Below are 14,776 nucleotides of genomic sequence, written 5' to 3'. Positions count from 1 at the left end.
GCTTTTGGCTCTGGACAGCGATGAGCTATTGCAGTTATTTTTATTATTACCATGAGTGGGATGTTTAGGGACTATGGGTGGGGCTGGGGAAGCTGTGCCTCTGTTTCTCTGGGTTGCTGTTGTAAGTGAGTACTAAGTGTATGTAAAAGCCGTGGCGTGCCTCGTCTGTACCTCCCCCCAGATCCCCTGAACCACAGCCCCCTGCCAGCTCCCTTTAAGCCCAGGATCCTTTGATGCAACAGAGGCCGCCTTCTCCGGCCGGCAAGCCCTGTGAGCCTTTCCGGGAGAAGGTTTCACCAGAGAACAGCAAGTCCTTTCTTTGCTTTCTTTTCCTCTTCCTCCGGGGGCCAAAAATAGGGCCTGAATGGGACCCAGCTCTGGGCCTGCAGTGAGACAATAGCAGCCTCCTGACTGAAGCTGCCTCCTGGCTCTGCTCCACGGAGGGGCGGGGGAGGAGGGGAGTTGCAGAGACGCCATCCCCTCAGCCCCAAGCCCCTGCTGCCTTTCCCATGGCGTCTGCCAGAAATCACCCCAAAGCCCCTTCCTCTGTCGGACGCTCCCCTCGGAACGTGATGGCCAGTGGGGTTCCCTGCTTGTGTTCTCAGAAAGTGCTTGTAGCTGGTTGACTGAGACCCCAGGACCTTTTGCACCCCTAAGCAATCCCACCCTATCTGCTGGCCTGTTGCTGGTCTGGAACCGAAAACCTCAGTGGGGGTTCTAACTCCTGGTTCTCTTCTGTGCCCTGTCCGGGGAATACCACAGTTTTTATGCCTTTTCCCCTTTGATTCAGTGGGTATGAGAAACTTAGAGATCAAAGGAATGTGCCCTCTTGGAAGAGAGTGAGCTCCCTGTCACTGGAGATGTTCAAATAAAGTTGGCCGAGCATTGAACGTGGGGGAGAGTTAGGGATTAGTCAAGCGCCAGATGGACAACTGGTCCTGATATCTTCATGTCCCAGAGAAGATCTCGTTTAAATTCCATACCCCTCCCTTACCAGCTAGGAGGCTCACGGCAAGTCACATCCCCGAGCCTCTGTTTCCCCATCTGTAAGGTGGGTCCCATAGGGCTAACCTTGTAGAGTGGTAGAAATGGATCTCCAAAATGCCCAATGTAGTTCCTGGCACACAAGAGGAGTTTCAGAAGCTCTGCCTCTATTTTCCTCCCTCCCCAGACTGGAAAAAGAGAATCTGAGCGCTTAGCCCCCTGGGAGCTCTAGAAGGAAGCCAGGAGGAACCTCCAGGCCTAGGGCTAACTCAGAAGGGGGATTCTTGGTAGGCTGTGGCAATCTGAGAAGGCTTCCTGGAGGAGGTGGACCCTAAGGAGTTTTCAGAGAAATATGATGCACACATTGTGCTCACAAAAGCCAATGGTGGGATTAGAGGGTGTTCTGCTTGTTTTGAGGCCAGGGCCACAGTCTGACAGCTTCTAGAAGCAAATCCAGCTATTGTTAGGCATAATTTGGTTACTGGGTGGCCTGCACTGGGTTCTAAAAAAGATTTGGTTTCGGGCTGGGTGCAGTGGCTCACACCTGTAATCCCAGCACTTTGGGAGGCCAAGGCGAACATATCATGAGGTCAGGAGTTCGAGACCAGCCTGGCCAACATAGTGAAACCCCGTCTCTACTAAAAATACAAAAATTAGCCAGGCATGGTGGCGGGTGCCTATAGTCCCAGCTACTCGGGAGGCTGAGTCAGGAGAATTGCTTGAAACTGGAAGGCGGAGGTTGCAGTGAGCTGAGATTGCGCCACTGCATTCCAGCCTGGGCGAAAGAGCAAAACTCCATCTCAAAAAAAAAAAAAAAAAAAAAGATTTGGTGTTAAAGTCAATGTTGACAAACTTGCAGATTTCATGTAAAAACCTGGGGCTCTGCCTCTCTGGAGAAATTGGAAGCTCTGGCTCTTTGTGGTCCCTTCAAGACAGGCAGGTGTCCCTCAGGCTCAGGCTCTTTATAAATCGCTGTCCTAACCCCTGCCCTCCCTCCTGCCAGCTCCCTGTCTGGCCTGGGCAGCGTCTGAGTTGAGGACTTGGGCACAGGACAAGTTACGGGGCCACGTTGCTTTGCTGGGTCTAAGCCAGGCTGTGACGTAGTCCCTGCAGCTGCCAACGGTTGCCAGGGCAACGGTTGCCAGGGGCTGCTGTCACCTGCGCCCCTTCTCCCGCGCTGGCGGCTGGGGCTTCTCAGCCTCTCTTCCCTGGCTGTCCCCTTTGTTTGAAGCTCCAGTGAGGGAGCAGTCGCTGGGGTGGCACAGCTTCAAAGTCTCCGTCCTCTTGAAAAGAGGTGGTGGGGGGGAGATTGACACCAGTCCCGCAGGCTACTGCCTGCAAACAAGAACCCCTCGTCTGCCATGCACATTCTTTATGTATCTATAGTCCGCTTGACGCCACAAAGGAGTTCAGGTACGATTCTCCCACCTCCTCTCCTCCTCATCCCTCTTACTCCTGCTCCCTCTCCCTGCTCCCTGCTTCTCCCCTATCTTCCTCCTTCACTCTCCTTCCCCTCCAGCTCCCCTCTTTCCTCCCATCCCTTCCCCTTTATCTTTTTCCTCTCCCCTGCATCCCCCTTCTACCCAACATTGATGGTGTAGCCAGTGGGTGGGGTGGCACTAGGGACCCTGGGGGGGTCAGATGGTACTCCAAGGGACTTGGGCAGTTAAAGACAGCAGCTTCAACTAAAAGGAAGTGGTTGGGGGTGAGAGTTCTGCACCCCTTCCTGCAGCCCAACCCTTGCTGAAGATTCTTTTGGGTCCCTGGGCTGCACCCCAGGGGTCAGAAATAAGCCTCCGACAAGTCCAGGGCGTGAGGGGACTGGAAGTGCAGGAAACAGCCGCCAGTGGGGCTGGGATCCAAGGTCACCTGGGTAAGTTCCGATGGGCCCCCCGATTTGGGCCCTTGGGAGGATGGCGTCCAGCTGAACCCATGGAAACACATTATGGGAAGCTTTCTTTACTGTCACTTTCCAAGAGATACGCTTTCTAAGAGTCAGGTAAGTTCAGGGGGGAAATAGGCTTCGAGATGAACAGCGTGTGTCCTGGAGCTGGCCCTGGTTCACATTCAACCTTCATTACTCACTTAGCTGTGTGACCTCAGACAGATAACTTGACCTCCCTGGGCCTCGCTGGCCATTTTTTTGAGTGGGTGTGATGGTACTTGTCTCAAGGGTTTTGAGGAGGCTTAAATGCGTGAACATGTGTAAAAAGCTCACAATCCTGTTTTGCATTTTCAAAGAGCTTAATGAACACGGTTGTGTCACTGGAGGTGGTGAGCACCCCGCCTGTGGAGTGTACAGCGCCTGATGCTCAGTGATGCTGTGCTGTGTGCTCAGGAGCTGGGATGGAACTCAGTGCTTCTAATTCCCTTCCCTGGACGGGGCCCAGGCGCAGCCAGGCTCGGGCCCCCAGCCTTGGTGGGGGAGAACTTTGTCCTACTCAGCCTACTTAATAGGGGAGGGTGCTCTCAGCCCCTCAGCCAGCAATCCAGGACCTTGAGGAGGGGGAGGAGAAAAGAAAGGGAGGGTTGGTGGCCAGCGTTGGGAATGCTAAGTGTCCTGTGCTCCAAAGATGGGAGTTTTGCCAGACCTGGGGTAGCTGAACTGCTAAACAAGGAGGGAGGTGACTGAGGCTGACCTTGAGGGCCTGGCCTTGGGCAACGTGGGAACACAGATGGGGAAGGGGAACCTCAGCCAGACAGTTGAGGTCCGGCTGTGGTTTGAGAGGGAAGACAGTCTGGACAGGCCAGGGGAGACGGCTCAGCATCCTCTTTGTCCCTTGCTGCCAGCTCGGAGGTAAGCTCTGTTCTTACCTGTAGACATCCTGAAGCCTGCGGGAGCCTGGAGGGCGCTGACTCCAGAGAAGGCACGCAGGGGACAGGCATCAGTGTCGCCCACTTGACAGGGGAGAAAATAAGGCCCAGAGAAGGGACAGGCTGACCCCAAGCTTCCAGTTGCCTGCAGAGCTTGTCTGAACCTTATGCCCCTAACTCCTGCCACCCCTGCTCTAGGCATGTACATTCCCTGGGCAGGTACTGACGGGTGTATGCCCTGGCGCCCAGGAGGCTGGCCTCAGCTGCTTCTTGGAGACGGCCAGGTGGAGACTTGGCCATGAGCCTATGCCTGGCTGCAGACCACCCCAGGAACATAAGCTAAACAGGTCTGCACTGGAGTGCTCGGACTGCTGGCTCTTTGGCTCTTTGAGATCCCTTCAAGACAGGCTGGTGTCCCCAGTGCCTTCCTAATCCCTGTTTTTCCTTTAGGTTCTAAGTCTCTTCAATCAATTCTAAAAGTTTTTTTGGTTTTGTTTTGTTTTTTTGAGACAGGGTCTTGCTCTGTCGCCCAGGCTGGAGTGCAGTGGTGTGATCTCAGCTCACTGTAACCTCCACCTCCCGGGTTCAAGTGATTCTCATGCCTCAGCCTCCCGAGTAGCTGGGATTACAGGCATGTGCCACCATGCCCAGTAATGTTTGTTTGTTTGTTTGTTTTTTTAGAGATAGGGTTTCACTGTTTTGGCCAGACTGGTCTCAAATTCCTGACTTCAAGTGATCTGCCCACCTTGGCTTCCCAAAGTGCTGGGATTACAGGCATGAGTCACCGTGCCTGGCCTCCAAAATTCTTCTTTTTTTTTTTTAATTAATTTGTATTTAGAGACAAGATCTCACTCTGTCACCCAGGCTTGAGTACTGTGGCACGATCATAGCTCACTGCAGCCTCAAACTCCTGGGCTCAAGCAATCCTCCTGCCTCAGCCTCCCAAGTGGCTGGTACTACAGGCACGCACCACCACCCCTGGATTGAATTCTGAAATTCTAAGAGGCTTTGATTCTCATCTCCTAAAACTCTTGCATCCTCATATTCTTTCTCTCTCTTTTCCAACATCCTGAGTGTCTCAGCTGCTTGAGATGAAGTCGCAGGCCCAGCTGGCCATGGCCAACTTTAATGGAATGGCGTACCTGGGGACAGCCCTGGCAGTGCCCTTTTCCCCACAAGCTGGTGCTGCCGGCCGAAGGGAGGTGGGATAGGCCCGAATATACCCCAGGCGCACCAGGGACCTCTTTCCTGGAAGTGTCAGGGATGATGATGAGTGGCCCTGGGGAGTGCCTAAGTATCTCCTCTAGCTCATCTCATGCTAGCTAATGACTTTTGGGACAGCTCAAAGGGGAAGAGGGGGGAGGGGGCTGGAGATGCTGGCAGGCTTCTGTGTGGCGACAAGATTTCTGAGAGCTTTTCTCCGTGTTGATAACAGGGGTCCATGCAAAAAAGGCTCTACCTTCACGTTGGGCTGGGAAACTCCCAACCAAGCTTTATGGGTTTCTTTCCTGCAGGACTTATCAGGGCCTTTGATATGCTAATATACAAGAGAAAGTATGACCCCCAACCCTTTCTCTAATATGGGGACTAGTGCTCCCTGAAAGTGCTTTGGCAAGTTACCTCATGGTAAAGATGGGGAGACTGAGTCCCAGAGAAGAGAAAGAACTCACAAGACCACAGAGGCTAAAAGTTTGGGCTCGGAGGTTAGGCGGATCTGAGTTTGAGTCCCGGCTCGGCTGCTTATTTGCTGTGTGATCTTGGGCATAACTTAACCTCTTTGGGCTTCAGTTTCACTGTCTTTAAAGTGGGGACACTGATAGCATTTGCTTCACCGAGTTGCTGCGAGGATTGCATGATTCACGGGCTCTGCTGTTAGGGTTATTGTGAGGATTGAACAATTAATTTTTTGCCAAGTGCTTTGCAGGATGCCAGCGGCTAATTGAGCACTTGGTGAGTGGAAGCTGTGATCCTCCCTCTCCTCTTAGAATCTCCCTGGATTCCAGGGCTCTTTTCACTGCACCAGATAGGACCCGTTTAGTCCCACTCATCATCTGGCGTCCTGCCAGGCATGGGGACTGGGAGGATGTGGGGGCCTGAGGCCAGGAGACTGGGACTCTCACAGATATGTCACAAGGCTGGCATCACAGGGAGGAACAGTGTGTGCAAAGGCTTGGAGGTGGGAGCATCCAAGGCCAGGCTCCTTCCTGGCTGGGTGACTATATGTTGGCGTCTCTGAGGCCTCTTAAGCAAATGCCCAGTTCCACATACGGGAGGCACAAGGGCAGCCGGCTTTGGACAACTGACTCTCTGGGAGGACTCAGAGTCCCTTCCCATGAGCGGGTCCTTCCCTCTCAGGCTGGCAGGGAGTGCCCCAACTTCTCCCCTTTGTCAGTCTCCCCACAGGGTGTGTCTGGGCAGGCAGAGGGTCTTGTGGCCTAAGGACTTGGCTGGACCAGAAGCTACCGGGACAGTGAGACCTGAGCTGGCGGTGTGGGGGGGTGTCCAGCAGGTCTGGTGTAAGAGTGTGAGCCTCACCCTGGGCAGTGAGCAGGTCAGGCCTGGGCACCTGCTAGCCTCCGAGGCAGGCAGCTTGCTTCATTTTATTCTCCTTTATTGTAGGAAAATTCCTGAAAACTGAAGTCACTCTGCTTCCGCCAGTGATCCTGGAACACCCCTCCTGGGGAGCTCTCTGTGGTCACCTAACTTGGACTTCAGTCATTCACTTGGGGAGTGGGAATGGCGGAGGGGAGTGGTTCGGCCTTTGCAAGCTGTTATCCCAGGACTCATGGGCGCGGCTGAGGGGCTAGGGGACTGGGCTGGGAGTGGGGCATGGCCCTGAGTGCCACCTGGGTCTGACAGGGGCGTCTCCTTTGAGCTGTTGGGTACATGCTATTTCCAAGTAAGATTTACTTTTATAAAAAACGTTTGGAAACCGTTGGAGGGAGGGTCCTCTCAGACGCCACCCCACCCACCATGGAGGAAGCACCTGCAAGAGCCCTGCTCTTCGCACTGTTCCCCGCCCTCCCTGTCCCCTCCCCAGCTTTGAAGTCTGTTTGAGCGGCTCCCTTGTTCCTCCTCTGCGGAGCTAACTTGCCTCCTCTGTGGTGTTCCCAGCCTTCTCTTGCTTTCTCCTCCTGGCCCCCTGGGTCACTATGTATGCACGGGCACACACACTCATGCGCACACACACACGCACACTCATGCACACACACAGGCACACTCATGCACACACACACTCATGCACAGGCACACACACTCATGCGTGCACACCCATGCACACTCATTCACACACACACTCATTCACATACACATGCACGGGCACACACATTCATCACACACTCATGCACACACACTCACACTCATGCACGGGCACACACACTCATGCACACCCATGTGCCTGTGTAACTGGCAGGAGTTCATGCTCACCCTGCCCCCTGACTCTCCCAGGCCAAATTCTTGCTTCCAAAGGCTCAGCAGCTCCGTGTTGTGCCCCAGCAGCCCACGGGAGAGCAGCTGCGGACGGGAGGGGAGCTGGGGCAGTGGAAGTTGAGCTGGGACCTTCCCATCTGCCTCTCCCAGCGAGGATCAATTTGAGGGGAAGTCCTCCAGGTGGGCAAGACTAGGCTGGAACCTGGAGATCGCCTCCGGGTCTCCCTCGTTCCTCCCTCCTTGACTCCCTTCCCACCCCGCCACCCCCCACCCGATGCCTGCCCTTCTCCTGATGTCTTTCAGGAGGCCCCTTCCAGGGCCTGCTAAATGCTAGGGGAGCCACAGAGGAGCCTGATGGGTCCGCGTCACAGGGCAGGGAAGAGGCGGTGCTGGAACGCAGGCTGCCCTGGCCCCGAGTCCAGGCCCTGCCATCTAGCAGCTGAGGGATGCGTCGCTAGTCCCTCCCCTCTCTGACCATCTCTAAACCAGGGCTGCTGGTGCCTATCTCTGGTTCATAAGCCCCTGGTTCCCAAGCCTGCAGTGTGTTGATCAACGGGATGCTTGTTACAGCCAAGCTCCCAAGCCCACCCCATCAGACCCTCTGCGGGCCGGGACTGTGTATCTGCATTTTAGCTCACTCCCAGGGGGAGGTCTGAGCACCAGCAGGCTTGGGAGCCTCTGATGTGAGCATCTGTGGCAATGCGGGGAGCGTGTCATGTTGAGGGTGGGTTGTGGGCCGGCAGGAACACAGGTTAATTTTGGCAAGGAATGGACGGGTAGCTGAGGCTTCATGGGGACGACTTGTCTCAGCTCGTCTCAAAGATGAGTGGAATGTCACAGGGCTAGGTGTTATCCAAGGCAAAGGGACAGCAAGGGGCAAAGGTCTGGGGGTGGGATGCCTGTGCTCAGGGGCGGGCAGTGGCCGCTGTGTGTAAAGGGAAGAAGGAAGCAGTGGACGGCCAGCTTCGTGAGTCTTCCCGGCAGGAGACGGCAGAGAGGCGCCTGCCCAGGAAGGGTTAATCCCAGAGCCATCCAGGTCCTGTCCACTCAACTTCCACCTCCATCCTCCGAGGAAATGGGTTTTCCAGGAGCTTGGCCTGGGCAGCGGTGACTCGTGGCTCCACACGGAAGTGACTCAGGCCCCCTGGGAGAAAGTGAGCCGTGGGTCCCCCCTGCCCACCGTGCAGAGGGGCAGGGCTGAGCTAGGTCTGGAGCTGGAGCCCTGGGGGCGGGGCAGGGGATGGGCTGGGGGTGGGGTGGGGTCTCAGACAAACTCTGGCCATCCTCCACTCTGTTGGATCCTTGGGGAACCCCATGATGTGGCCCCCATTGTGTCAGGTTGGACCGGCCTGTTCTGTCCTGTGTGTGTTTACGGAAGGTCTGAAGTCAAGGGTGGCTGCTCTGGAAGCTGGGGGTGGTGGCGGCTTCCCTGGGCCTCAGCCCGAGCACCCTCTCTCCCAGGCTGGATTCTCTGTGCTACTCCGCATTCTCCTCTCCTTCCCTTTGGGGGGATTCTAAAGCCAGGGGATTGGAAAGGATGTACATCTCCGGGGCCTTTACCAATGCCAGCTCTACAAGGAGGGGGAGGCTTGGCACCACGCCCATGTGATCTCAGAACACACAGCCTTCCCCAGCCTCAGTGTCCGCATCTGTAAAATGGTAGCAGTGGGACCGGCATCACAGGGTGGTTCTGAGGGTTTGGTGTGATACCACGGACGTCGCCACTGACATTATCATTGTGGGGATGTTGCTAGAATGCCCCCTGCTCAGCTACTCCCTCTGGCTCTGTGTGAGCCGAGGCAAGGCCCTCGCCTGTGGGGCCGTGCTTGGTACTGAGCGCCTGATGGCTGAGGCCCTGTAGCGCTGGGCTTCTGCAGCTCCAGAGGCAGAGACAGGTCAGGTCCCAGGGGTCTGTGCGGAGACTCATGCTACATCCCTGGTGCCTGGGTGGGTGGTGGGCAGCTGGCAGCTGTGCGTGTGGGGGGCAGACCTGGAGGGGTGGCATAGGCAGGGATGAAGGAAGGGCGCTAAGCAGACAAGCGGGACAGTGCCCCCCGGCCCCATCTGCGTGGCGACTTCCTTGTCCCCAGCCCAGCTCTCCTGCCCCAGTGGGCGTCTGGAGGAGGGAAGTTTTCTGGGTGGGGTTTCGGCCTTCCATTGCGCTCTCCCGGAAAGGAAGCTTCATGCTCTAAGAATTTCCCCTCAAGGTGCTCCGGTGGGTGAGCTGGCTGCTGGGGGCCGCAAGGAAGAGAGGGAAACAGGGAGGAGGGGCCTGTGACAGGCCCAGGGGCTGAGCTATTTCGAAAGTAGAGCTACTTAGCTGAGACTCATGGCGCCTGCCTCTAAGCCCTTTACAGGCATCAATTCTTTAATTCTCACAATGACCTTTGAGGTGAGCTTGATTTCTTTATTCTTCTTTACAAGTGAGGAAAGCGAGGCCCAGAGAGGGTGAGTAACTAGCCCAAGGACACACAGCTAGCGAGGGAGTCAGGATTTGAACCCAGGCAGCCTGGCTCTAGAGTCTACCCCTTAGGTTAAAGGAAGCCAGGCAGCCCCTCCTCATCAAGCCTAAAGCATGTTGATGGAGCCAGAGCTGTCCACCTTGGAGTAGTTGTTCAAATAGCTGAGGTGGAGTGGGGATGAGTCAGGAAGTGGTGGGGACAGTTGGTCCCTTGTGTGTGTTTGGATTTCTTCCATGGAACCCCATGTTGTCACTTCACTTGTTTCCTACCAATGATGGGGAGCTCACTACCTGTACTCCCCTCCTTTACTCTCAAGGGCCAATCCAGGAGGGCTGAAGTGAGGCAGTGGTTCTGCTCTGTCCTTCAGCCATGCCTACTGGTAGTGAAGGCTCACTTTGAAGGTCAGTCAGCCAGGGAGAGGCATGGATTCTGGCCAGTTCTTTCCTTGCTTGCTGTGTGACCTCAGTAGGTCACTGGCCCTCTTTGGGCCTTGGATTCAAATTCTCCACATGATTTGTCAGCTTCGAGTTTACAGGCGGAGACTGGTGGTAGCAGTGAGGGGCCGCTTGGAGAAAGTGGCATTTGGACTGACAATCAGAGGGGGACAGCAATAGAGACTGACAGGAAGCAGAAGGAAAGAAGGGGTCTGGGAGTCCTTGTCCCCAGATGTTGGGTTTCCTTCCGCTGGTCGGGGGTGGCAGGAGGCAGTTTCAAAAGGAATCAAAATGCTTACAAATCACAACCTGGGAAATGTGCCCTTCCCTAAAACACTTCCACATCCTTCTTCTCAAAGGGCCCTGTGATGCCACCAGGGCAAGATGCTGAGCCTATTTGACCTATGACTGAACTGACAAGGCCTAAGAAATTGGGGTTCCATTCCACATGGTGGGACGCAGGGGATAGGCTCGTGATCGAAGGGGCCAGGTTTATTTGAGGGAGGACTGGCCCAGGAAGGAGACACTGAGCTCCTGCCTGGGACACCCCTCCTTTTAATGCTGCTCTCAATTATTCGGTTCAAAAGCCACCTCTTCCTGAAAGTCCTCCTTGGTTTCTCTCAAACTCAGCCTCCATGTGTGTTCTCCGGCTTGTGGCCCATGAGTGCCTCTGTCACTGTGGCCAGCTGCCGTGCCACACAGGATGAGGTTCTGTCTGTGTCTGTGGGCATCCAGCTCTGCCACAGGGCCAGCTGGCCATAGGGAGGGCCAAGCCTTCTGGCAACTCTACAAGTGCCAGGGCCACAGGTTCCCTGCCAGGCACTACAGTCCTGACCAAGCAGGGAAAGCCCCTGGCCTCAGGAGCATTTTTGGGCAAGTCATTTAACCACATGGGCCTCAGATTCTCCATCTGCGCAATGGATCAACAGCAGTGCCCACTTCATAGGGTTGGAGTGAGAATCAGTGCAGATGCAGGGGTGGGACGGGTCAACACAGAGGCTGGCAGATAGTAGCCGCTCAGCTAATGGAGAGCTTGGGGGGTCAGATGTGCTCCGTCCTTGCCAGGGCGGGGCAATACCGAGTCCTTGTCCCCAGCAGAGACCCTGGTCCCTTTGCCGTTCCAGATGCTCCGGGCCCTGGGAACTGGCGCCCCCTGGCGGTCATGATAGGAAGCGCCCTTCCCCTCTGGCTCCTGTAGAGGGCGTCGCGGATGCATCGATCCTTTAGTTCCTTCACTGTCCATCCCCACAGCCTTTATCCGGCAACCTCTGTACAACCAGGGCCTGCCCACAGAGATGGATCAGGTGCTCCCTGGCTGACCAAGGAGGAGGGAATGCACCGTCTCCCACTACCTGGAGGAGGCTAGAGGGGATGGGAGGGGCTTCGGCCAGTGGTGGGAACCAAAGGAGGCTGGGACTGACACTGGAGGGAGTTGAGAAGGGCTTCCTGAAGGAGGTGTCCTCTGAGCTAGGTCTCAGGAATGATGATAGGGAGGTAGCTGGGGAGAACTCTGGGAACCCCCTTTTGTCTGTGTTCCCTCCGGGCCTGGAGGGGCAAGGTGGTGACGGTTCTAGGTAGAGCACTCACACCAGATTCTAGACAAGATCACACCGTCACTCTGGGTTCAGGAGGGAGGCACTATGATTAGCCCAATTTTGAGTGACTTACACAAGGTCCTGCAACAGGTAAAAGGTGGAACTGAGACTGGAACTAGTTGGACTCTGAAAGTCCGCCTTGGTTTCTCTCAAACTCAGACTCCATGTGTGTTCTCTGGCTTGTGGCCCATGAGTGCCTCTGTCACTGTGGCCAGCTGCCGTGCCACACAGGATGAGGTTCTGTCTGTGTCTGTGGGCATCCAGCTCTGCCACAGGGCCAGCTGGCCATAGGGAGGGCCAAGCCTTCTGGCAACTCTACAAGTGCCAGGGCCACAGGTTCCCTGCCAGGCACTACAGTCCTGACCAGGCAGGGAAAGCCCCTGACCTTGGAAGCATTTTTGGGCAAGTCACTTAACCACATGGGCCTCAGGTTCTCCATCTGCGCATCTTTTTTTTTTTTTTTTTTTTTTTTAAAAAGCAGGGTGTCACTCTGTCACCCAGGCTGGAGTGCAGTGGCACACTTATAGTTCACTGCAGCCTCGACCTCCTGGGCTCAAGTGATCCTTCCACCTGAGCCTCCCTAGTAGCTGGGACCACAGGCATGCACCGCCATGCCTGGCTAATTTTATTTATTGTAGAGATAGGGTCTCACTATGTTGCCCAGGCTGGTCTGAACTCCTGTGCTCAAGCGATCCACCTTTCTTGGCCTTCCAAAGTGCTGGGATTATAGACATGAGCCACCGCGCCTGGCCTCACTGCCTCTTGATAATCAGCTTCTGGCTGCACTGGAGAGGTCTATGGGCTGTTTCCACACTTGCCTCCTCACCTCACCTCCCACATCCATGCCGCACTGGCCTCCTCTTCTGCAGGGCCAGCCCACCCGCCACACAGGCCACACTCCCAGCTAACACTCCTGGCCTTTTCCAGGTGGTGACTTCCAAGAGTGACTCTGTGGGAGGAAAATGACTGCCCAGTCGCTGCTGCAGACGACACTGTTCCTGCTGAGTCTGCTCTTCCTGGTCCAAGGCAAGTCTTCCCAGGGCTCCCCTGGGCTGTTGGAACTTATGTTAAAAAGTCCCTGTGCCTAGGGTGGCTGACAGCATACATGCTAACTCCTTTAGGCAGGTACAGCTCAGTTAGTAGAGGGTACCTGGGAGAAAAGAAAAAGACACTCCTTTCTTCTGGCAGGTGCAGTCCTGCAGTGCACAGCTTAGGGTATGGAACCTGGATGGGGTCCTGGTCCCACTCACCTTTGCAGCCAGAGCATTCTTGTGCAGTGTACCACCTGCACAACCGTCTATGGCAGCCATGGCCTCATTAAATACTTCATTGCTGTTAAGAGTATGTTTTGCCTTTGAAATTACTACTTGTTTTCAGTTTCCTTGTTTTATAGTTTGATGCTGATAAGTTTTAAGCGGGAAAGACTAATACATTTTTGTAGACCCTTGGAATGTGTGTGAGTCTCAGGCTCCAAGTTCATATGTACTCAGCCTAGGTCCTGTCCCCTTCCATGCCTCTGGTCAGCCCCTGCCACAGGGTCCCATCTGCAGCCTCTGCCTCCTCAGGTGCCCACGGCAGGGGCCACAGGGAAGACTTTCGCTTCTGCAGCCAGCGGAACCAGACACACATTAGCAGCCTCCACTACAAATTCACGCCAGACCTGCGCATCTCCATCGAGAACTCCGAGGAGGCCCTCACAGTCCATGCCCCCTTCTCTGAAGCCCACCCTGCTTCCCGATCCTTCCCTCACCCCAGGGGCCTCTACCATTTCTGCCTCTACTGGGACCGACATGCTGGGAGATTGCATCTTCTCTATGGCAAGCATGACTTCTTGCTGAGTGACAAAGCCTCTAGCCTCCTCTGCTTCCAGCACCAGGAGGAGAGCCTGGCCCAGGGGCCCCCGCTGTTCGCCACTTCTGTCACCTCCTGGTGGAGCCCTCAGAACATCAGCCTGCCCAGTGCCTCCAACTTCACCTTCTCCTTCCACAGTAAGGCAAGAGGGAATAACTTCCAGGCAGAGGGAATAACTGGGCAGTGGTCTGGAGGCAAGGAAGGCAAAACGCAAAGTGGACTGGGCTCGCAATGTCAGATCAGGAAGCCTGGACTTTGCTCACAGGCACTGGGGAGCCAATGAAGGTATCTGAGGAGGGGAGGAGTGTGATCTAACTGCTAGGATAACAGGCATGAACCACTGTGCTTGGCCCCACTGTCTCTTGATGGTCACTTTGTGGGCAGGCAGGGGTGAGGATGGAGGGGCAAGGGCCCATCCTGAGGCTGCAGAGAAGGTCTTGGTGAAGGAGGATGAGGTCTGAACAGGGTGGGAGAGCAGAGACTGGAAAGGGACTGAAGATCAAGAGCCAGGGGAAAAATTCTTCCTCAGCATCAGTGTAGACTGTTTATTTCCTTTCACAGAGGAGGAAACTGGGGCACAGAGAGGCTGCCTAAAGCTGCACAGCTAGCCAATGGGAGAGCCAGGATTTGAACCCAGCAGCTGATTGGAGTGGAGTGGGGGTGAGGGGCGGAGCACGAGAGGTCAAAGGTCAGGAAAGCAGTGAGGCTGACTCTGAGGTCCAGAAGCTGCATCTTCCCCCTTGAGTGTGACAGGTTCCATGTGGCCACTGCCATTCAGCACCATTAAATGCTGAACGGTGGCCAGGAAAGGAGGAGCATCAGAAGCAGCTTGAAGGTTTACTGGGGGATTTTCATGTCTTTCCAGCACCTCGAGTTTGAGGCAGGGCTTTCAGGGCTGGAGGGCACAGCACTTTGATTGTGTTAGTGTAACAGGCTAACTGACTATGTCCAGTGCAACAGGCAGGGCCAGGCCAATCAGTGGTCGGGGGGTCTCCACACGCCAGGCTGGGATTCTGCCCTGCAACCTGGGAGGATTTAGGCCAAAGTTGGTCCTAGTTGCAAATTGGCATTCTGAAGACCAGACTGAGCCTGGTCTTGTTTGACCTGTAGAGGGTTTTTAAAAAACATGGACCAGGGATTTCAAATCACCTAAAACCCAGGCTTTCTGGGTTATGCGTTCAAAAGATGTGGCTACCCAGGGCCTGCC

General features: G+C 55.3%; 1 protein-coding gene across 21 annotated transcripts in view; it reads left to right on the top strand.

Annotated features, from left to right (window-relative positions):
- ADGRG1 (adhesion G protein-coupled receptor G1) overlaps positions 1-14,776 on the top strand; it is a 43,727-nt gene that overhangs the window by 16,465 nt on the left and 12,486 nt on the right. For 8 of the 21 annotated variants that reach the window (XM_009196537.3, XM_009196533.4, XM_009196532.4 and 5 more), the window contains exons 2-3: positions 12,646-12,744; positions 13,284-13,706. In XM_009196537.3, the coding sequence (XP_009194801.2) occupies positions 12,681-12,744; positions 13,284-13,706 (487 nt within the window). In that variant the 5' untranslated portion in view covers positions 12,646-12,680. The other 13 variants (XM_009196524.4, XM_009196525.4, XM_009196539.3 and 10 more) reach the window with 6 other exon arrangements.

Source organism: Papio anubis, chromosome 18 (assembly GCF_008728515.1).
Source record: "Papio anubis isolate 15944 chromosome 18, Panubis1.0, whole genome shotgun sequence".
NCBI classification, from domain to species: domain Eukaryota; kingdom Metazoa; phylum Chordata; class Mammalia; order Primates; family Cercopithecidae; genus Papio; species Papio anubis.
The sequence above is the reverse complement of the archived record's forward strand: the minus strand, read 5'-3'. Positions and strand labels throughout refer to the sequence as shown.